Source organism: Microtus pennsylvanicus, chromosome 2, assembly GCF_037038515.1.
Source record: "Microtus pennsylvanicus isolate mMicPen1 chromosome 2, mMicPen1.hap1, whole genome shotgun sequence".
Classification (NCBI taxonomy): domain Eukaryota; kingdom Metazoa; phylum Chordata; class Mammalia; order Rodentia; family Cricetidae; genus Microtus; species Microtus pennsylvanicus.
The window spans coordinates 144,680,881-144,703,444 of NC_134580.1; the positions used below are offsets into that span (position 1 = coordinate 144,680,881).

Here is a 22,564-nt window from a genome sequence, read left to right on the forward strand (position 1 = left end):
ATTACTATGAAACATAACTCTCTATATGGAAATAGCCCATGCATCTCTAGCATATATAAAAGTATTATATGCGAGATATTATACACTCAGGCGTGAGGCAAGGTGGCCCTGGCAGCAATAGGACACAGCAAGGATGCTGTGCACCTATTTGTGAAACAGTGAAAGGGGTGTGGGGACAGGACGGTGCGCGTGTGACCAGCTGGATTAGCTAGGGTCAGGGACAGGACGGTGCGCGTGTGACCAGCTGGATTAGATAGGGTCAGGGACAGGATGGTACGCGTGTGACCAGCTGGATTAGCTAGGCATGGGGACAGGATGGTGCACGTGTGACCAGCTGGATTAGCTAGGCGTGGGGACAGGATGGTGCGCGTGTGACCAGCTGGATTAGCTAGGCGTGGGGACAGGATGGTGCACGTGTGACCAGCTGGATTAGCTAGGCGTGGGGACAGGATGGTGCGCGTGTGACCAGCTGGATTAGCTAGGGTCAGGGACAGAATGGTGCGCGTGTGACCAGCTGGATTAGCTAGTTGTGTCTTTGTTGCTGTACCTCAACACCTAACAGCAGCATCTTAATGAGGGAAACGCTACTTCAGTTCATGGTTGAAAGAGTCACAGCCATAATGAGGAAGGCGCGGGGCAGGAGCGTGGGGGGTCTGGTCGAGTTACCTCTGTAGTCAGGAAGCAGTGAGCAGTGTTAGTACTCAGCTTGCATCAAGTTTTCCTCTTTTTCTCTTATTTTTTTAATCTTGGGGAATATGTTGTGTGTGCATGTGTGTGTATGTGTGTATGCGCACACCTGTGTGATGTACAGGTGAGAGTGGAGTGTACATGTTATAGTGAACACATGAAGGTCAGAGAGGCCTGGGCGTCAGTCCTCACCTGCTGCTTTTTTAAAGGTGGGGTCTCTCTTCTGTGTAACTGTTCACTGCAGGCACCAGCTAGCCCGCACACTGCTTGCACCAGCTAGCCCGTACACTTACTTCTTGCATCAGCTAGCCCACACACTTCTTGGCATCCTCCTGTCTCTGTCTTCTGTCTCACGGTGGCTTTGGTGGGATTGCAGACACACACTGCTGTGTTTGTCTTTACACAGGGTCTGGAGATCCGAACTCAGGTCCTCATCCTCACAAGCAAGCACTTCACCCAGTGAGCCGTCTCTCCGGCCCCTCACTCCTCCTTTCCCTCTAGTCCTGACCCCCAGCCAGGGGATCTTGCTGCCTGCACCCAGAGCCCCGCTTCAGTTAAACCTTTCAGAAGTACCTTCAGGGATGCTCACAGGGTGTGTTTCTGTGGTGATTCTAAATTCAATCAAATTAACAGAAAGGACTGACCGACATGCAGGCCAGCCCCGCATCTGCTGTGTCCCCCAGTTAAACCACCAGTGTTGTCCTCCCCACTTTCTGGAGAAAAGCCGGTGCTGTGCCACAGAAGGGAATGTCGACTCCCTGACCTATGACCCCTCCTGTTGGCCTGTGTCCTTTAGAAGTCAGGACAAGGAAGGGATGCCAAGCTTCGAAAAAACCATGCTCAAAGTACTTTTCACCCAAAACTGAAGGTCAAAAAGATCATGCATGACTTTCCACTGGAAGACTCCAAGAGACCAGAGGGCTGTCTGTCTGTCAGCATGTGAGACATCAGTCCGTCCAGTTGCCCAGTGCGAATCCGTCCTGGGGTCCGGCTGCCTGTATTATGTAAGTTGCCTCATCTGAAAGCTAACCTAGCTAATTAAGGACTAAACTTGGTCGGGATTTATTTGGCATAGTTACTGGGACTGTTAAAGTTGCCAGTCCCTTCCATCACTACTTCTTGTTTTCTCTTTTTTCCTTGTTTTGTAAAAAAAATATTCAACCAGATAAGGGCAGTTAAACAAATTCAGAAGAAATCGATTAAGAATAATGCCAGACTAATTTTGTTTTCAGACGTAACTAAAGAAAGTAGATATCTAAACTCCTGGGAAATGTAACTTCAGCAACACTGCTCTTCATAGCTAGATCTCCATTCCTGTCACATGAGGAGGCCTTGCCCACACCAGGCACTCTGGGCTCTTTCCAACTTGTCCAGGTACTTGTTACAGTGACCCTTAAGGCAGGGGTCGCTGTGGGTCTCAAATTATAGAGGGTGGGACTGAGGCCACAAAGCTGTGTTTGTGATGACAAAGTGAGACATGGCGGAGGGGGAGTCCGATGAGCAGCAACCCTTCCTTCCCACCCCTTCTGTAAACACAAGGAATGTGGCCACATAGTCTCCCCTGGCTCATCTTGCAAAATAGACCCAATTCTCTGCCCAGCCCCACTGGCAACCAGAGACAGCAGCAATAATTCTCTTCCTCACCCTCAATACCCAAAGCTTCAGCTGGCCTTCACTGCCACAGGTAAAGCTGTGGTAATACGGAACTAAGCCAGGAGAACCCCTTTTTTCTGCATATATAGGAGCGAAAAATGTCTTCAGACACTGTCACATGGCTCCAGGGAAGACAAATGACTCCAGGATGAGATCGCTGTGGGTATGACGGGAATACACCTGGCCCCTGGTCTTCTAGAGAAATCAGCTGCCAGAAAAATGATCTCATAAAACCACTCACCCTGGAAGACAAAGGAGAGCAACAACAGAGGCTAGCCTACATTGCCCGCCGGCCTCCGGAGGCACAAACACATGTGCGCGCACCCACACACCTGTGCACACACAAATAACAGCAACAACAGAAAAAGCAGGGAAGAAAAGAACTCTGAGTGGAGTTAGGTCCAGAGAGAGAGGTCAAGGAAGGACCCCCGCATAGACCCGAGACTCCAACAGGTGCACACCCAAACCCTGATCGGCTGTGGAACCCTGGAGGTGCAATTAACGTTCCCCAAGATGCTATTTTCTCAGCTGTTCAGGGAGAAACCAAAAGGCAGACAGAGCTGTTGTGGGGATCAAACAACACAGCACATGTAAAGACATTAGACCACCAGTCTTACATGTAAGTCTGTGCCCCCACAGAACCTAAATATCAGGGTTCTTTGATGCCAGGAAAGCCTGGATGTGGGGCGCTCACTCCCTGACACTGAAGATGCTCATCTTCTTGAGGACTGATGGGAGATGAGAGCAAGCACGAGAGCCTACTCTCAATGCTCTCCCCAGTCCTGACGTTCAATCACTTGTTCAGTGGTAGGAAAGGAGGTCTATTTCCAAGTGGGTGGGATAGAAAGGAATTCTGTTCGTGTGGGCTGCTCACGGCGACCGCTAGTGAAGAATGCAACATGAAAAAGAAGGGTTGGAAGGTCTCCTCTCAGAGTCGTGTGTGGTAGGATCAAAGAGTCCCCAAGGCCAGCCCACCCTTCCCTGTCCTCAAACTTGGCACCAATCCACAATGCTTCTTTCCACCTTGGATTTCTGTGACTCAGGAGGCAGCAAACGCTCCTCACCGAAACACAAGAACCTGCCGGCTCCCTGACAACACCAATTTAGCTTCTGGGAGGCAGCGCTGGACTTTCTTCTCTCTTTCTTTCTTCCTTAATGGGAAGTGGTCACAGCCGCGAACTTAGCAAAAGACGTGGGTTAAAGTTTGTCCGTTCTTGGCTAATGCAGTTAGACGTTTTTGAGCAAAGGCAACGAGAAGCGATCATTATCCATTATCTGCATGAGATATTTCAGAGAAAGAAGCAGCATTTGCCAAAAAAAGAAGAGAAGAGCTGTTTGACTTCCAGCCAGGCGAGAGGGAAACAGGATCACCTTCACATTCTGTAGGACGCTGCGCTAGCCACGTTATTTCAAGCAAATTGGAAAAAGCCCGAAGAAGTACAGATGGCACACTGGCTCCCCATCCTTCCTAGAGGTCAATGAACAATGAGCCCATGTCCCTTTCCCTGGCACAAAAAAGATAGACTCCTATTCTTGAAAAGAATGATGGGTGGGCGTGTGTGTATGTGTGTGTGTGTGTGTGTGTGCATTTACACAGCCTTATGCGGGAGAATGTATAGGGAAAAAGCAATGGCACTCCACTGCAAAACCGCAAACATTGTTCCAACTCCACAGTCAAAGCCTGCGGTTCTCCATTGGATAAGGCAGCCTCCATCCCTTTGCGATTTCTCCCCCAGTTCCTGGCTGATAGTCGTCTCCATATTGGGGATATTCTCAGGATAATGATTCTAAACTGGAGTCGACAGAAAGCTTCCAAAGCGGCTCCCTTCTCCATGAATATTTTCTCACTATGCTTTTTTACATTGTCGCTAAGATGCGTCCCAATAATAACACATGCTGGCCTGAAAGCTGAGGTAGTGGGATATACACTATTCTTTTTCTCAGAGACCTTCTGCTTCAAGCATTGGTCACTTCTCTCAACGCGAAGCGTGGGGCTCTGCACAGAGACCTTTTCCTCTTGGATAGTGGGCTGATGCATTTCTCAAGGATTGCAAACATTATCATTACGGGCAACGATCTCATAACTTGCCGCTCTGTGTTAGAGCGTCACATCTGCAGAAGTTCCCTGTACGTATCCCTGACGCCTTATACAAATGACTTTGCATTAAACAGCAAGCCCCACCCTGAAGGAGACTATTTGCTCACCTGTGCACTAACAAACTCCCTTGTAGTGACTGCAAATGCCAATTGAGTGCCGTCTCTTTGGGATAAGATTTCAGGAAAACAGATAATGTAGAAGACAACGGATTTCAGCCATCTATAGGTCCAACTGAAGATTAGGATTCTCAGTTCTCATAGTGTCTAGTGTGGGGCTGGGAGCTTGGAGGACATACTCTATCTGAACGTTTTATGTCCTTTCTGGGATGAGATACCCCGGCAACCTTACAAACTGTTTCCTACTATTATTGCCATTATTGGTGAAGATGCCATGCCTTCAAAAATATCAGCACTTTTCCCAGGATCACATGGCCGATCTGAGCTACAATCTGCCTGATCCAAGACTGTGCGCCATTTCACCTCTTCCTTACTTGACTAGTCCTTTCCTGGCTCTTCCTGCTCCTGGGATGGAACCCGGGGCCTCGAGTATACTAAGCAATAGCTCTACACTGAGCCTCATCCCATCTCTTTTCACTTTTTATTCTCAGACAGGGTTTTGCTAACTTTCCCATGTTCACCCTGAATTCACCTTGTAGCCCAGACTTGCCTTTACTGCAAGGTCTTTCTGCCTCATCCTTCCAAAGAGCTGTGATTGCAGGGCCCAGCTTCAGAAGCCTTATCTAAGTGATGTGTGTATCTCTTGCCTGGTGTTTCTTTGTAAACAGTTATGCATAGATCTTTCCACCTTTCCCGAAGCTGGTTCCCACACATCCTTAAGATCTCTATATTAGAGACCCATATGCCAGTGATATCTCCACTTAGACATTTACATTGTGGAGTCTTGATATAGGGATGTCCTGGAGATTGTCTGAAATGATCCCATCCTGCAGGGTTTGGGGCAAGCCTAAAAGTCTGCATGTCTACTGCTGCTAACACAGCGAACAGACTCTGAACAGTGAGAGCTCACAGCACATTGGCTCCCCTACTGTTTCTTTGCCCTAAAATAGGAACCTAGAGGCAGGCTTGGACTGCGCTCAGAAAGTTGGGGAGACGAAACCCAGAGAAGCAGCCCAGGTCTTCTGCCTTCGTCTCACCTGCTCCCCATCTTGTGTTCAAGGACGGCAAATGAGTGGACCCCAGACACACCTTGTTTCATTTCTGTAGTGTGACCAGAACAAAATGCCTGGGGAAGACAGCTCAGTTAGTAATGAGCTTTCCTTGCAGGCATGAGGACCTGAGTTTGGTACCCAGAACCATAGATAAATACATAGACAGACAGACAGACAGAAAAATGAATAGATAAAAGCCAGGTGTGGTGGTCCACACTTGTAACCTCAGCATCAGAGGGACAGAAACAGGCAGGTCCCAGGGGCTCACTAGCTGGCCAGCCTAAGGAAATCAGAGATCTCCAAGCCAATGAGAGATGGCTTCTGAGCGATGACACCTGAGGTGGCTCACACCTTCATATTCACCCGTGCATGCAAATAAAGCCAAGGAGCCCTTGACTCTGCCATACAGCCTGAGCAGACATTAGGCTTCCCCAGCATGGCACAAACCGTACGGCCCCTCAGCATCTCTCCGTCCAGGCAAATGTCTGTTCCTATTTATCCTTGTGTGTCAGGATTGTTTCTTTTTCCATGTGGCCTACTTTCCCACTCAGTTACCTGCACCCTTGTGAGGATGTGTGACCTTTCTGTTACCTCTTGCTCCCCATTCTGATGGCCCACTTCTGTCAGTAACTCATCTTTCCCTCTCCTTGACTTTGGGAGGAACCCCCCCCCCAAGGACAGAAGTCCCAGTGAAACTCGCCCAGAGCATCTTGGCCGTGGTAGCAAAGAAAACATTGGGGGGGGGGGTGAGTGAACAAAGGAAGCACGCTGACTGATTGAGGGTCCGTTTCCGTGGGCTTGAACTACTTTCGTCCTTTTGGCTAGTGATGAAGATGTGAATGAAGTCACAACGTGAGAAAACAGATTCACAGTCTGAAGGCTGAGATGATGGGCCAGGAAGATACATTGCATAAATATACATCCATTATAATACATGCCCCATCTGATAGGCATCCATCGTGCATGTGAATTGTTCTAAGTCACTGACCAGTTTCCAGGAGAGACAGAAGGAGATGGAAGAAGAGAGGGAGAAGGAGAGGGGGAGGAAAGAGAAAGAGAGAGAGAGAGAGAGAGAGACAGAGAGAGAGAGAGACAGAGAGAGAGAGAGAGAGAGAGAGAGAGAGAGAGAGAGAGAGAGAGAGAGAGAGAGAGAGAGAGAGAGAGAATATCAGAAAGTTCCTCGTTTGCTTCCACAAAGTTCATTTGGTCTCTGGATGAGCCTCCCTGGGATTGTACCCACTCTCTCTTCAGTGTCCCCTCAAACAAAAGACTCTCCTTGTTTGATTCTGAGACTCAGATCAAGGGAGGAACAAAACCCCCACTTTCCCTTTGAGGCAGGGTCTCACTATGTAGCCTTGAACTCATAAAGACTGGCCGGTCTCTGTTTCCAGTGCTGGGATTAAAGGCATGTGTCACCAAATCTAGGTAGAGAGAGAGAGACAGAGAGAGAGAGAGAGAGAGAGAGAGAGAGAGAGAGAGAGAGAGAGAGAGAGAGGAGAGAGAGAGGCAGGCAGGCAGACAGACAGACAGACAGATACATACCCAAAGTAAGACACTGAGTGCCCTGCTCTGTTGCTTTCCACCTTATTCCCTCGAGACGGGGTCTCTTGGTGAACCTAGAACTAGGCTGGCAGCCCCCCCAGTTCTGTCTCCATTCTGCACAGCACTAAGGTTACAGGCTCACAAGGCCACATCTGACTTTTTACAAGATTGCTTGTGAAGGATTTGAACTCGGGTCCTTACGCGCGTATACCAGGCACTCTTCCTCACGGAGCCATCTCCCCAGTCCCTCAAACCCTCCTCTCTCAAGAAGTGTGCTAAGTCACAGACACATGAATGAGTACATACCACGGGGCATGGAGGAGCATCTCTCTGTGCCTTGAATGATGGGACAGTTGCTGAAAATATCTCTGATATGAAATGTGTCTGAACTTGGGTAAGTTCTTTAGACAACAGTCAGGCTAAGTCGGGATGCGTGTATCATCTCAGGAGACAGAAATGCCTGCAGTCCCAGCCTCCCATCATTCTGAGAGAGAAAGCAGATGGGCCCCTACACACTGCCCCTAGAGACCCCAGGTCTAGGCTTGGCCACCATCTAAAAGTAGCTCAGTTTCCTAACACACCATACCCTCCATGTCTCCACTCAGCCCGCCAGCAGCAGCGCCATAATCAAGTATGCATTAACAGACTACAGACCACACACACCAAATCATGGCAGAGTGGCCTTTGCCTGTATCAACGCTTAGTGCACCTGCTGGATATGTGGCATGGGACTGTCCCCACCCCTCATTTAGATCTGCCCCACATACAGAGGACTCTTTCTGTGACTTAGAGGGACTGACTGACAAAATGATCCCTTCACAGCCAGGTGTGTTATTAAATGAGATCTTGGTCAAATTCTGGTTTGTTTTTGAACATCTGGCTTCTGAAGCTTTAAATGCTTTTCAGGTTAAAACCTCAGTTTCACCTCCTCTGCCATCTTAAAAACTGTCCATGTTTTAACCTGCAAATTTATTTTTCAAGGCAAACCTAGGAATGTACTGTCGCAAAGGGCTGATATCAGAGACCACCTGTGAGTTATTTTTGTACAATCTCATTGAAACAATTTTACTGCAGGTTTTTAGAACAAACAAAGCAGTTGCCTTTTTTTTTGATTTTTTGAGACAGGGTTTCTCTGTAGCTTTTGGTTCCTGTCCTGGAACTAGCTCTTCTAGACCAGGCTGGCCTCGAACTCACAGAGATCCGCCTGCCTCTGCCTCCCAAGTGCTGGGATTAAAGGCGTGCGCCACCACCGCCTGGCTTCTTTTTATTTTTTAACTTTTAACATAAGAGAAAATTTTCAAAAACGTAAAGGTGTATTTCTAAATTTACCCACATACTGTTAAAGTACAAAGAATTCAGGAGATGATCCCCCAAATATCTAGGGAGCACACACCACTGAGCTGTGATGAAGTTTGTCTTCATATGTTAGAGGCAAAATTAGCCCACGGTGTCAGGCAGCCTGTGTGTGGATCTTTCTCAAAGCAGACAGTTCACCCTAAGAGCCTAATTGCTCATGTGCCACAGTCTTGAGGTCTATTCTTAATCTTCAGGCTTAAGTGCAAACCCATACTGCAGAAACTTAGGCAGCAAGAAAGCCAGTGGCTCCATCAGCCAGAAACCATGGTTCCTGGGGTGGTCTTGTCTCCCTGAGCGAACTGATAAAGGTGGCTGTAACTCACACCTGATCCCTTTGGAGGGGGTGATCGCTGCTCACGAGAGAGCCGGTCCTCCTGCAGAGTAGCCTGAGGTTGCAGAGAAAATGATGTTCTTGTCTGATCTAGTCATTCATTCAAGCATCTATGGACAATGTGCAATCGTGCCAGGGTGAGACTTGATACTGAGAGATGCAAAGTTTGTGAGGCGGATTGTTGTGGCAGATATTTTAATTCTGTGTTCAGGAAGAGCCCCAAGCCATCGGTAATCACGGTTAGGCCGATGCTCTGGGATAGCTAAATGGTGGGCTCTGGTTGAATTTACAGAAAGAAGGGAAACTGGCCAGAAAAAGTATCTTTTTGAGAAAGGGTGTTGGCCAAAAGGCAAAGAGAATGAACTCCAGGGAGGTGAAATCTGCAATTGCAGAGGACCAGGTTAGCTGTCAGTTTCGTTTTGCTCCTTAGCCATGCAGAGCAGGGAGGGTGTGGCTGCCCGAGGGTAGAGCCAGGAGGCGCCCAGACACCAAATCCGATTGGCTCCTATAGTCAGCCCTCAGAGTTTGCATTTCATGTTAAGTGTACCAAACCCTTTGCCAGAGTTAAAACAGGAACTTCCTGGCCTGACCCGTTTTTTGCACAGAATGTTCTAGCAACAGAGCTAGTGAACACCTGTCATTCCAGAACTCCAAAGACTAAGACAAGAGAACTGTAAGTTCAAAGTCAGCCTAGGTTGCATTCAGAGAATCTGTCTAAAACTGAAGAACATTCTAGGGGGCTGGGATAATTAGGAGTGAGGGGCTATCATCCTGTCCTAGGGGACAGTACGGCTGCCCATCTGAGCAGAAGAAGCATGGAAGGGAACCGGTCTCACGAGTCCGTCACTGAGACAAAGAACTGACAGGGTTGGTTCATTTGCTCGCTGTCCTGGAGCTAAGGTTTTTGTGGCCAGATTCACACAATGGCCAGGGGTGGAATTAGAAAATTGGTGGGATTTGAAAATTAGTTTGATCTTCAAGCCAAAAATCAACAAAAAGATCCTACAGAGTGTCGCTCCCCCCACCCCAACCCACCACCCCTACCTTGGCAGCACTGTGGCCATTCTTTTTGCTAAGCAAGTGTTCATAAGAATGAATTTGCCACTCAACTGCTTATAGCCAGATTTGCACGTGATGCCCAACTCATTAAACAATCCATCAACGGCGAGAGGCACGGTAAGAGAGACGGAGCTTCATTATGCGCCCAGCCGCCCAGGTTCTGGCTGCCTTTCCGTGCTCACCTCCGCTGTCGGTGGCAAACAGAACCGCTTGGATCAAGTGAACAATTTTAAATGTTTAATATTAAAATGTGGTTTCGAGAAACTCCTTGGAACCCTCAGCCATTGTTAAGATACACTCCCTTTGACAGGTGCGCCGGCGCTTTTTTTTTCCCTGAGACTTTTCAACGTGTTATTTTATCGGGTGCATGAGATTTAGTCTATTCTGCGGAGGCAAACAGACAAAAAGGGTCTCTCAGCACGAGTTACTCTGCTGTAAAGGTTATAGTAAACATGTCAATGCCTAATTAAGCAGAAAATTTTATCTGGATTGTGGGGGAGGAGTGTGCTGTCTCCGACTTTTCTTCTGGGGACTCCATTTAGAAGGACAAAGTAGATTGTGAGGTTGAATGGGTCTTTAGGAAGCTCAGCACCAAATGTCAGCAGGGGGCAAAAAAAAAAGGAAAAACAGGAAGGAACACTACTTCTTGTCCCCTGGTGGAAAATGACCATATTGGTTGGCAGGGGTGTGTGTGTGTGTGTGTGTGTGTGCGCGCGCGCGCGAGCGCGCGCGTGCATGCATGCTTTTCATTCTCTCTGTGATCGTACTACCCATAAGCATGGTGGCAGTATGTTATAGGCTGGAGAAGTCATGAATGATGTTGTTTTCTTGGTATTTGTTCCAGAATCAGAACACCCATTTCCTTTACAAAAGTGACGGAGTTTATTTTGTAAAGTTTGCCTGATTTCACTCACAAATGTGAGATCATTTCGGCAAGAGTGGTGGCTCATGCCGACAACGCCAGCACTGAGGCAGGAGGATTGTGAGTTCTCACAGCCCCCTTGGGGCTACAAAGCAACACTCAAAAGGAACAGCAGCAGCCAAGTGGCCCACATTTGATGGCTAAAATGGATCTGATTTTGGAAGTATCTTTCATGTCTCAGGAAACTTTTATTTTTTTTAATAATTAAGAACTTTCTCCTTGATCGTAATCGTGGAATACCTCTTTAGAATGCTTACGTTTGTCTTGATGGAAGAGAAGAGGATGTCAATCACAGGGAGGTCTGGTCTGATGTGGGCATTCGGTTGTTTCAAAATGCAGTTTTCCTGCAAGAAGTGGGATTTATTAATGGTTGCTTGGCTGGATTGGATAGTTTTCCTTTCTTCCAATCAATTTTTGGCACTAGAGACCAGCAACACCAATTTAATGAAAAATCTGCTTGTCAGTTTGCTGGGGAAGCAAAAAAGCACCTCACCAATAACAATAAAATAACAAACGCAACCATAAAACTCGTGGCCAGACTGAACTTTTGCATTTTATCTTGTTTTATGGACGCCTGCTCTCAAAGCCATAGGCCCTTGTCTTCAGCGTTCCCACAGTCCTCTCTCTAGCTGCTTAAAGATCGACCAAATTTCACTGCTGCTCTGGGAAGATTTTCTTATTCATTAAGTTGGCGGCGAATGGAAAGAGAATGGCCTGCACAAAATAATGAATTCTTTCGACAAACAGCACTGGGTTTTGTGGGGACCCTGCGGGGTCGTCTGCAACTTTCTCTGTTTTTTTAAGCCTCAGTCTCCCTACCTCTAAGAAAATAAACAGATGACAGCATGTACTGTATGTGGCTGTTAGACGAACAGGAAAGGACATGCTCAGAGGCGGGAAAGATGGTTCAGTGGTCGCTGCATACGCATGAGGACCAGAGTTTAGTGAGCAAGCAACCACATACATGTCAGGCAGATGTGACAGCCGGCCTATCACTCCAGCATTCAGGAGGCACCTACAGGGGACCCACAGAGCAAGTTAGATGGATAAACTAGCCGAATGAGCCAGCTGTAGACTCACATGAGAGGGAGATCCTGCCTGACTCTGTAATAAGGACAGGAGGCTCCGAGGAGGTCCTGCATCGATCTCTACCCTCCATATGAGGCTGCACATGTGCCCACACACAAGGAAACATGCATACGTACACACACCAAAATGATTTGTAGTGATTTACCTGGGTGCCAGGGAAGAATTATTTCTCAATTAAAATTCTTCATCTTCAGCAACAGCAACAGCTTTGATACCTGACTACAGATTCCTCCTTCCTCAGGCCCTTCTTTTTGAACTCTCTCTGCTGGCCTTCAGTGCAGGGACACCTCGCGTCCAAGCTGGAGTTTTGGTGGATGGGAAGAAGAGTACCTGGTCTAGGGCTTGTGTTTTGTTTTGTTGGTTTTTTTTCCTTCCATCAAGAGGGAGAGTGATGTTTCTGAGGGAAACGTAGCATTAAGGCCATGCTAACCCTGCAGATTTGAAGCTGGCTCTCTTTTGCATTGAGAAATCTTTGGTTGCTGTTTATCCACGTGCCTCTGAAAGGCCAGGTGGAGAAAATGAACCTATGGGCATAAACAGTCACATTGCCCGTCGGCCCTGATGGATATTTGTCCATTAATTCTCTTTTGCACCCTCTCTCTTGTGCCTTCATTTTCCCTATGCAATTACTGCCCTCGGTCCTCTCGGAGAAGGGAAAGCATGCATTCCCCAATAGCATTTTACATCCACAAATCAACTCTATAATTGGCACCTCGTGACGGGTACCCACAAATCACAGTGCATTTGAAATTACAGGAACAAGATCGAGAGAGTATTTTTAGCCGTGTCTGGAAAGGTCTTCATAAACCCGTGTGAGAGTAATAGACTAGCCCCCAATTCTCCCATTCTAACCCCATTCCCCATTATTTTAAAATCATTGTATTTGCTGAGCTTACATAATTTTTCAGCCATTGGTAGGAGAATGTATTTGCATACTCTGTGGTCTCTCTCCCAGCAACTCTCTATAAATAAAAATGTTACAACAGAAAGACACAGGCTATCAAAGATACAATGGCTAAGCATCCAGGTTCCTCTTTAGACGGATGTATGCCGATGCTCCAAGTGCCTTGGGACTGTTTGCCAGTGATGTGCCAAGGGCCAAGCTAACTTTCTTAGGAGCCAACACACTCCTGTGCTGCGACGCTGGTAGGATTTGCATTTCTATCTAGATTTCCTGACAGCCACACACGTGAATTTAGCCACTGCCTCATTATAGGAGTATCTGAATGATATTTGATCCCTTAATGGTTAGCTCGTGATACTATCCACACATAGAGAATTGTGGTTTTGCCAAGTTAAAAAGAAACAGCCAATGGATGGCATGAAAGACATCCTTTGGGGTCTGGGGGTGTACTCGGTTGCCATAGTGCCTGCCTAGCATGTGTAAAAGCTGGGTTCCATCCACAGCACCACAGGAACTGAGTGTGATGGTGCCCGCTTGTAATCCCAGCACTGGGGAGTTAGAGGCGAGAGGATCAAGGGTTCACACCCTGCAACATAACAGATTTGAAGCCATCCCGGGCTACGTGAGGCCCTGTTCCAAAATTAAAATGTGTCATTTGTCTTTTTCCCTGCTTCTGTTTTTTACCAGCTTGTGACTGGTGAAAGTATAGATTAAATTGCTATTCAGTTCAGCCTGGGTAAATGGGGACACGGGGACAGACTCCGAGAGCTGTTACATTTAGTTCATCTCTCTGTATCTCTTGCAGGCTATGCCCAGGAGGAAGTTCTGAAGGAAGAGGAGGAAATAAAGGAGGAAGAGGAGGAGGAGGAAGACAGTGGTTCGGTGGCTCAGCATCAGGGCAGTAATGACACGGGGACAGATGAGGAACTAGAAACAGTCCCGGAGCAGAAAGGCTACTTCAGCTGCCAGAACTCGCCAGGGAGCCACCTGTCCAACCAGGACGCGGAAAATGAATCTCTTCTGAGTGATGCCAGCGACCAGGTGTCAGACATCAAGAGCATCTGTGGCCGAGATGTCTCGGACAAGAAAGCAAACGCTCACCCCAAGCTTCCGAGCGAACCCCATAACTGCATGGATAAAATGACAGCCGTCTATGCCAATATCCTGTCAGATTCCTACTGGTCAGGCCTGGGCCTCGGCTTCAAATTATCCAACAGCGAGAGACGGAATTGTGACACCCGCAATGGCAGCAGCAAGAATGATTTTGATTGGCACCAAGATGCCCTGTCCAAAAGCCTCCAGCAGAACTTGCCTTCCCGGTCTGTCTCTAAGCCCAGCCTGTTCAGCTCCGTGCAGCTGTACCGGCAGAGCAGTAAGATGTGCGGCTCGGTGTTCACCGGGGCCAGCAGGTTCCGCTGCAGACAGTGCAGCGCGGCCTACGACACTCTGGTGGAGCTGACCGTGCACATGAATGAGACAGGCCACTATCAAGATGACAACCGCAAAAAAGATAAGCTCCGACCCACGAGCTACTCAAAGCCCCGGAAAAGGGCCTTCCAGGACATGGACAAAGAGGACGCTCAGAAGGTTCTGAAATGCATGTTTTGCGGCGACTCCTTTGATTCCCTGCAAGACCTGAGCGTCCACATGATAAAGACAAAACATTACCAAAAAGTGCCTTTGAAGGAACCGGTACCAACCATTTCCTCTAAAATGGTCACACCAGCCAAGAAGCGTGTTTTCGACATCAACAGGCCTTGCTCCCCGGACTCCACCACGGGGACACAGGCAGAATCGTTTTCTTCCCAGAAAAACCCCAACCTGCAGCTGCCCTCCAACAGCCGCTACGGCTACCAAAACGGAGCCAGCTACACCTGGCAGTTCGAGGCCTGCAAGTCGCAGATCCTAAAGTGTATGGAGTGTGGTAGTTCCCATGACACCTTGCAGCAGCTCACCACCCACATGATGGTCACGGGTCACTTTCTCAAAGTCACCAGCTCTGCCTCCAAGAAAGGCAAGCAGCTGGTGTTGGACCCGCTGGCCGTGGAGAAAATGCAGTCGCTGTCCGAGACCCCAAACAGCGAGTCTCTGGGCGCTAAGCCGTCAAGTAACTCTGCCTCTGACTGCGCAGCCTCTAGCACCGAGTTAAAGAAAGAGAGCAAGAAGGAGAAGGTGGAGGAGATCAACGAAGACGAGCAAGGGGCGAAAGGTGAGGAATACGAAGACCCTCTACAGAAACCTCTCGACCCCACCTTAAAATACCAGTATCTGAGAGAGGAGGATTTGGAAGATGGCTCAAAGGGTGGAGGGGACATCTTAAAGTCACTGGAAAATACTGTAACCACGGCCATCAACAAGGCCCAAAACGGTGCTCCCAGCTGGAGCGCATACCCGAGTATCCACGCAGCCTACCAGCTGTCAGAGGGTGCCAAGCCACCCATGGCAATGGGCTCTCAGATACTGCAAATCAGACCCAACCTCGCCAACAAGCTAAGGCCCATTGCGCCCAAGTGGAAAGTCATGCCGCTTGGCCCTGTGCCCACAAACTTGGCCCTGTACACTCAAGTTAAGAAGGAGACAGAAGACAAAGACGAAGTCGGAAAGGAGTGCGGGAAGGAAAGTCCCCGTGAAGAGGCAACATCTCTCAGCCAGTCTGAGGGGGAGTCTTTCTCCAAAATTGAAACACCCTCAGAATCCAGAAAGGCCGAGCCCTGTCCCCCGAAGGAGGGAGAGAAGCTGCCAAAAGAGAAACCAGAGCCGTTAGAACCTGTATCTTCTCTGAGCAACGGGTGCGCACCGGCTAACCACACCCCGGCCCTGCCTTGCATCAACCCGCTCAGCGCGCTGCAGTCGGTCCTCAACAACCACCTGGGTAAAGCTACTGAGCCTTTGCGCTCTCCTTCCTGTTCCAGCCCCAACTCAAGCACAATCTCTATGTTCCACAAGTCTAGTCTCAGCGCAGTGGACAAACCGGTCCTAAGTCCTTCCTCCACCAGGCCTGCCAGCGGATCCCGACACTACCTGTTTGAGAACAGTGACCAGCCCATTGACCTGACCAAATCCAAAAGCAAGAGGGCCGAGTCCTCGCAAGCACAATCCTGCACGTCCCCACCTCAGAAGCATGCTCTCTGTGACATTGCCGATATGGTCAAGGTCCTCCCGAAAGCCACCACCCCCAAGCCAGCTGCTCCCTCGAGAGTCCCGCCCATGAAGCTGGAAATGGATGTCAGGCGATTCGAGGATGTTTCCGGCGAAGTCTCGACTTTGCACAAGAGGAAGGGCAGGCAGTCCAACTGGAACCCCCAGCACCTGCTCATCCTGCAGGCGCAGTTCGCCTCGAGCCTCTTCCAGACGTCGGAGGGCAAATATCTGCTCTCTGACCTGGGCCCACAGGAGCGGATGCAAATCTCAAAGTTCACGGGACTCTCGATGACCACAATCAGCCACTGGCTGGCCAATGTCAAGTACCAGCTTAGAAAAACAGGGGGGACAAAATTCCTGAAAAACATGGACAAAGGGCACCCCATCTTTTACTGCAGTGACTGTGCCTCCCAGTTCAGAACCCCCTCTACTTACATCAGCCACTTAGAGTCTCACCTGGGCTTCCAAATGAAGGACATGACGCGGATGGCGGCTGACCAGCCAAGCAAGGCGGAGCAGGAGATCTCCCGGGTGTCGTCGGCTCAGAGGTCTCCGGAAACAATAGCCGGTGAAGAGGACACAGACTCTAAATTCAAGTGTAAGTTGTGCAGTCGGACATTTGTGAGCAAACACGCAGTAAAACTCCACCTAAGCAAAACGCACAGCAAGTCACCCGAGCACCATTCTCAGTTTGTAACAGACGTGGATGAAGAATAGTTCCGCAGGTACGGGTTTGCTCCTAGGTGATGGTGACCATGGCCTTGTGAGGAGCATGCTCAGAGGAGATGGGTCTGCTCAGAGGCAGAGGGTGTCTCCCGAGGCCACGCAGGACCGTAGTTTGCTGGCATAGACTTAATTTTTACAAAAGACAGAACATGAGTGGGTCCCAGCCATTCCCCCATGTCCTTCAGGTTAGTGGGGAAGTAGATAGAATGCGTCTGAAAGAGGTGAGGCTCGTGTTTGCTTACAGAGCTGTGGGACACACAATTCCCTTAGCATCCTAAGGCCCGACCTCCAAGAGGGCTAGATTCCATTCTGCCGTCTGCCTTCTCACAGCAATGCTAATATAGAGAGGAGAGGTGAACACTCAAGTGAAGATGGAGGACTTATTAGGGCCCATCGTATACAGAGATAGCTTACTCCGTTCACAAATGGCTTAATGTTATCTTTATGGTCCTTGCAAGGAATACATTCTATAGCTAACTTCTATCAATGGTACCTTTCTACTCCTTGCCTGTTTCTTTCCCACATTCATTTTTGTACAGAAGAGCAGGTGCCCCTTAAGGGGAAGCGTTGGGATGCACTGTTCTCTATGGAACAGGGAGATGAGGATGGAGGAGGCTTTTGTTCCTCTCTCGCCTTTTGGTTTTCTTTAGGATAAACGCGGGGTCGAGTCCACCATTAACAGACAGATGCAAAGCATCCCTGAGAATTTATTTTGTGTATAGAGATGGATGGATAGCTTGTAACCCGCATATGGTTAAGGACGTCGGATCCATCCCACAGCTTCAAGGTCATTTTTTATTGAGCTAGAGGGGCAGTTAGGTAGCAAAACACTTGCCCAGCGTGCCTAAGGTCCTGGGTTCAAGTCCCAGTGCCGAAACGAAAAGAATTTGTACCATATATCATAGAAGTTCATGTCTTGTATAGTTACCAGTAACCAAGTTACTTATGTCACCTCCAGGAGAAAGGACAGAGACCAAAGGCAGATGCCTTAGCAGATCAGTCCCATAGGCTGCTTCCAAATGTTGAGCATAAGCAAGGCTGGATGTCAACAACCCTCCCTCATGGGACTCCTAAGCTTCCTTTTCTCTACCCTCCAGCATGACACTCCCACACTCTAAGGACCCCAATACATATTTAGATTGACCTCTGCCTGGGGTTACACCCCAACACGAGGACCCAACATAAATGAAAGCTTCTGCTTTTTCCAGCCCAGCTTATATCCTACAGCATTGCTCTTAATTCATTCATGGCAAAGTCTAAAAAGCTGGTAATGACCTATTGTATCAGCCCCCCCAACCCCCTAGTCTCAAAGCATTTACTTTACACGGGGGGGGGGGAGGGGCGTTCAGGTCAAGCTTTGCAGGTGTGAGCGGTAAGGGAGTTCCCAGTAGAGCAGGGTCCTTATCCTGCAAGGCTCTGAGTGCACCGCCCAGGGGCAGAGAAGTTCTGAGTATGAGGGCGGTTAAGACAAAACACATGCTTGACTTGAGACTCACCCCCCGGGTGGGCATCCATGCTTCTGATTTGGGTGGGCTCCAGCAAAGGCCACCCCTGTTGTTTGCATGCTTTTACCATGAAAATTAAATGTTCCGGGCAGATTCATCTCCGGGTTTCCAAGCATGATTGTACGTCTTCCCTTACTGAATGGAACGCTGTTCTGCATCTGTCGAACCCACGTGTGAGCTCGGGGTTCTGCCTCATGCTATTTATTTGCCATATCACATTTTAACTTTTTATGTAATTAGCCACTATGCTCTTCTGGACCTTAAAAAGAAAAAAAGGTGGACATACGTAAAGTATCTAGAGACAAGAAGTGTGTTTCAGATCTAACAACTGTGGGTCCGAACCACAGTGAAGAGAACAAACAGGTGATGTTTATTTTGTGCTATAATAAAGACCAATTTTCCACCTGTTAGGTCTGTAATCATTTTTTAACTGCGATATGGAAATAGGGAGAAGGGAGGCAAAAGGAGGGTTTCACCCATCCTGAGTCAGAATCTGAAGCGTGCACTAGAGAAGTAAAAAGCAACCGATAATTCGGGGAATATACACAACGGCTACTTGTAAATCCAAAATCCACATGGGTAAGATCGCTCTTTTTGCATCTGTCCACATTGGTAAAGAACAAATACTTCTAATTTAAGACAGTTTGGTCATTACAGAGATTAGCAAGGCTCTGGCTTCGTGCATTCTCTGCTGTGCTGAGACGTCAGACCGGGCTGACATCAGAGGTTTGGAGTCATTCTGTCCAATGGGAGTGTCTCACGTGTGTTGAAGAGAGAATGTGGATGCTGGGTGTATTTGTGTTTGAGGGAAACCATTCTAGTCTGATTAAGTGTTTGCCCCCATGGGTGACGAGGCGGTGTCTTGGAGCTTGGCTCATCTGGAGAGAGCACTCCAGGGGAGCTGTTCACGGAAGCCCCTCGCACTTCTTAGAGCTTATGCTTACTGATAGTTTGTTTCCGCTGTTTTTTCTTAATTTTATAACTTTATTATCAAAGAAAAAAGCTTGACGGTCTTAATGACCACAGGATTCTACTGTCATCTGGAATTCTGATCTTAGCTGATATGGAGGACGGCGCAATGTGTGAAAATGATGTGGTATTTTGGGAAAACGTGAGAGTATAACGGGGTAGTCAAGTTTACCACGTCTAGGTGTTTCTAAACAACATGAATTCCAACCTGAATCTTCTTTCCTCTCGTGGGCCTGCCTTAAATCCTGTGAGCACCCTGCCAAGTAGCAAAGTCAGTGCTCACTTAAGGTTCCTTAGGAAGTATTAAATGGGCACCCCCTCTTTTAGGACGCAAGTCATCTAAAACAATCATAGAACGTGTTTGTATACGCCCTTAAAAGTCTCTTGCTCTTGACTAGAAATTAAACAGAGAGTAAATCACTGAGTCTCAAATGCATAAGGGCTTCAAATTATAGTCATTACCACGTAATATAGTGTACGCATTTAACAGTACACCTAACCTTGAGATGGCTGGCAGAAATGTATTCTCGTCCAACAAGCTACCTGCCACTCCTGTTATGGATGGCTTGATGGGGATGTATGTTCAGGGCGAAAAGCATGGAAAGCTGCCAGATACGATGAAAGATGGACGTCTAATGCAGATGAACTTGCCCTTCAGATAAATCACGGAGTCTGAGTATAGCTGTGTCCCAAATAACACGCGGACCATAGTTTTATCTTCAAAAAGAAGTCGTTGTTTACACGAGATCCATTTTTTAACATGGAAACCTGTAATTCTGTCCTTATTAATCACGTAGATTACATACCAATCTAGGGAGAGCCGAACAGGCTGGAGTCAGTAAGGCCTATAAGAGGTACACACTGTTGCTCCGTTCATTAAAGAAAGTCCCTTCTTTCCATTCCTCCTCCCTCAGAAAATGCTGGTAGTGTTTCACCTTGCACCCCAGTCTATTTAGTGATAGCACGTAGCTGTGAGCAGGCAGGAACACCAATTACAATAGCAAACTGCCGGGATTTGTAGCAATGGCTTCACAAGCATCCCTTCACGCTAGTCTCACAAACAGTACTCTAAAGTGTGGGTGAGCCAAAGAAATAATGGCACAGGCACAGTAAGTACTGCATTCCCCAAAGTCCCACCACCTCTGACCTTCATTTATGCATTAGCTCAAATCAAAAAGGCCATTGGCCCACGGTAAACATGGTAGTGATCCCAGGAAATAAAATAATGGCCAAAACGAAGGTCTGCCATGGAGGCCAGAGGTAGGCACGCAGACAACAACTCACGGGGAGCTGCTGAATGGAGTGCACTGGGGTGGGGGGATGGGCCTTTCCCTGTCCCAGGGTAACAGAGATGAGGAGCACTCATTCTGGGGAGGATGTGGATGCTCAGGTCATCCCCCCCACCCAACTTCCAATGTCATCCCATGCTGAACCCTGGTTTATTTGTAAGATGGGGACATTAAAGCCTACCAATAGGAAGGATTTGAGAATTGCCTAAGTGCATGGGATCTTCTTGCAGAAGGCCTGGTATTCAGTCAGCCCACAGAAGGAAGTCCTGCAGAATCTGCACAGCCCTTCTCTGTCCTGAAGCCTCGCTGGAAGCACCTAGACTCGTCAGTCCTCTCCGCTGACTGACTCATGGCCAGATAGCTGTTCCCCTTGCAAACGTCAGCCTTTGAGTGTGGTAGTAACAACACTGCTATCATCTGTTGGCCTCTTCCTAGGAGTCAGGAGTGGCTACACTCGGCACCCTCATTTTGAAAAAAGGAAATCCTCAGTGAATAGGCCCCTCCATACACACGCAGTCAGCAAAGGTGGAAGCCCCGCATCTATCCAATGCTCCTCCGCTATCTTCTGCCCTTGGTCTCCTCCTCCTCGCCTGAGCTGAGGGTCCACTGCATGACTGACAGACAATGCAGGGGAAAGGCTGGAACATGAGGGTAAGAGGTGTGCCAAAACAAAGGTTCCCCAAGGCTTCTGGAAAACTCCAGCTGTAAACAAATGAACCGCGATGGCCGAAGGGCAGAGATGCATTATGGGAAACGTGTCCTAAAGCAATTTCACTATTGCGTGGACATCACAGAATGAGCACAGACAGCCTTGGTGTCAATGAGTGCCGGATCTCAGGAAACCACCGTGATATATGGAGTCGGATATTGACCAAAACAAAAACATTACACAGAAATACAGGGACCTAGGGATGAGCCGTGGGGTACAGCGGGCCTCCTACTTCCTGTCATCTTAATTCCTTTATTTAGTTGTATGATAAGCATTTGTATAAAGTATCTAACTAAGACATTACCCCAATCCACATAGGCATATGGATATATCATTTTCACTCTCGGGAATTCATTTTAGGTGAACAAAATAAGATAAGGGTGGTTTGGCCACAGGTGGAGAGAAGACGAGAAACCAGGCCGCAGGGTCATGTAGGAGGCTCTGGTCCTTCTCAAGTAGCAAGAACCAGATGCAGAATCTTTTCTAACTCTCTTTTTCATTTCATTTGAGTGATCTACCTTACCTCCCCGGGCACGTCGCCCCATTGCACTTTCCCCCTCATTTGGACTTCTGAACGCTCAGTCTTGACGTGTGTAATTCGCTGCTTTAATATAGATGAACATTGTTTTTAATTTACCCCAGTCTGCCATCACTATCATCTTTTCATTTAACCAGACATGATTCTGGGTTTCTTTTTTTTTTTTCCTTTTGCTAAATTGAAACTCCATGAGCGACAGGGAGTGCAATGTTTTAATTAGCTCATATTTTTTATATGGATTTATGTCTTTAAAATACATTTGTGTAATTCTTCAGCTAAATTAAAAACGTCTTTCTGCAAAAGCGAGGAGGGCAAATAAAGAGTAAATTGCGTCATTAGGTTCGGAAGACGCCCGAAGAAGGGGGGAAGCCGGCTGAGGGACACAACACACACAGTTGCAGGGGCTGGCTGCTCTCAGAGATCATTTTGAACTTGCCCTTCATTTAACGAAGTGTTTCTCTATAAAAGCATTAAGGGGAAAAAAAGGCTTGGGGAGGGATTTTTTTTTCAAGGTCCCTCATAAGTAAACAGGCCGTTACCTTCCACGAGCTCATTCTAAAGCAACCTGCCGCAAAACAAAACAGAAAAATGCAAGTCGCAATGATAAACCGTTTTCCTCTGCATTTCTCTCTTTGTCTGTTTTTTTTTAACTATCAAGTTTAAAGCTTTCCACGATGCTTTTTTTCCCTACTTTTATAGAAGACAAGTGACATTCCGTGGTAAATGCGAGAAAAAGCCATGCAGAACTGAGATCTCTCTAATGCATTGACACTAACTTGCCCTCTATTGTTGGAAATGAGCAGGCGCTCATGATTGTTCATCAAACAGCTCCTAATGCTGTGAAGGCATTCAGCTATAATTTCTCCGTGCATTTATAA

At 47.9% G+C, this 22,564-nt stretch overlaps 1 protein-coding gene across 5 annotated transcripts in view; it reads left to right on the forward strand.

Annotated features, from left to right (window-relative positions):
* Window positions 1-22,564, forward strand: part of Tshz2 (teashirt zinc finger homeobox 2) — a 448,707-nt gene that overhangs the window by 245,356 nt on the left and 180,787 nt on the right. For 3 of the 5 annotated variants that reach the window (XM_075963170.1, XM_075963172.1, XM_075963171.1), the window contains exon 2: window positions 13,615-16,675. In XM_075963170.1, the coding sequence (XP_075819285.1) occupies window positions 13,615-16,667 (3,053 nt within the window). In that variant the 3' untranslated portion in view covers window positions 16,668-16,675. Of the gene's footprint in view, window positions 1-13,614; window positions 18,592-22,564 lie in introns of those variants that run through there. The other 2 variants (XM_075963173.1, XM_075963169.1) reach the window with 2 other exon arrangements.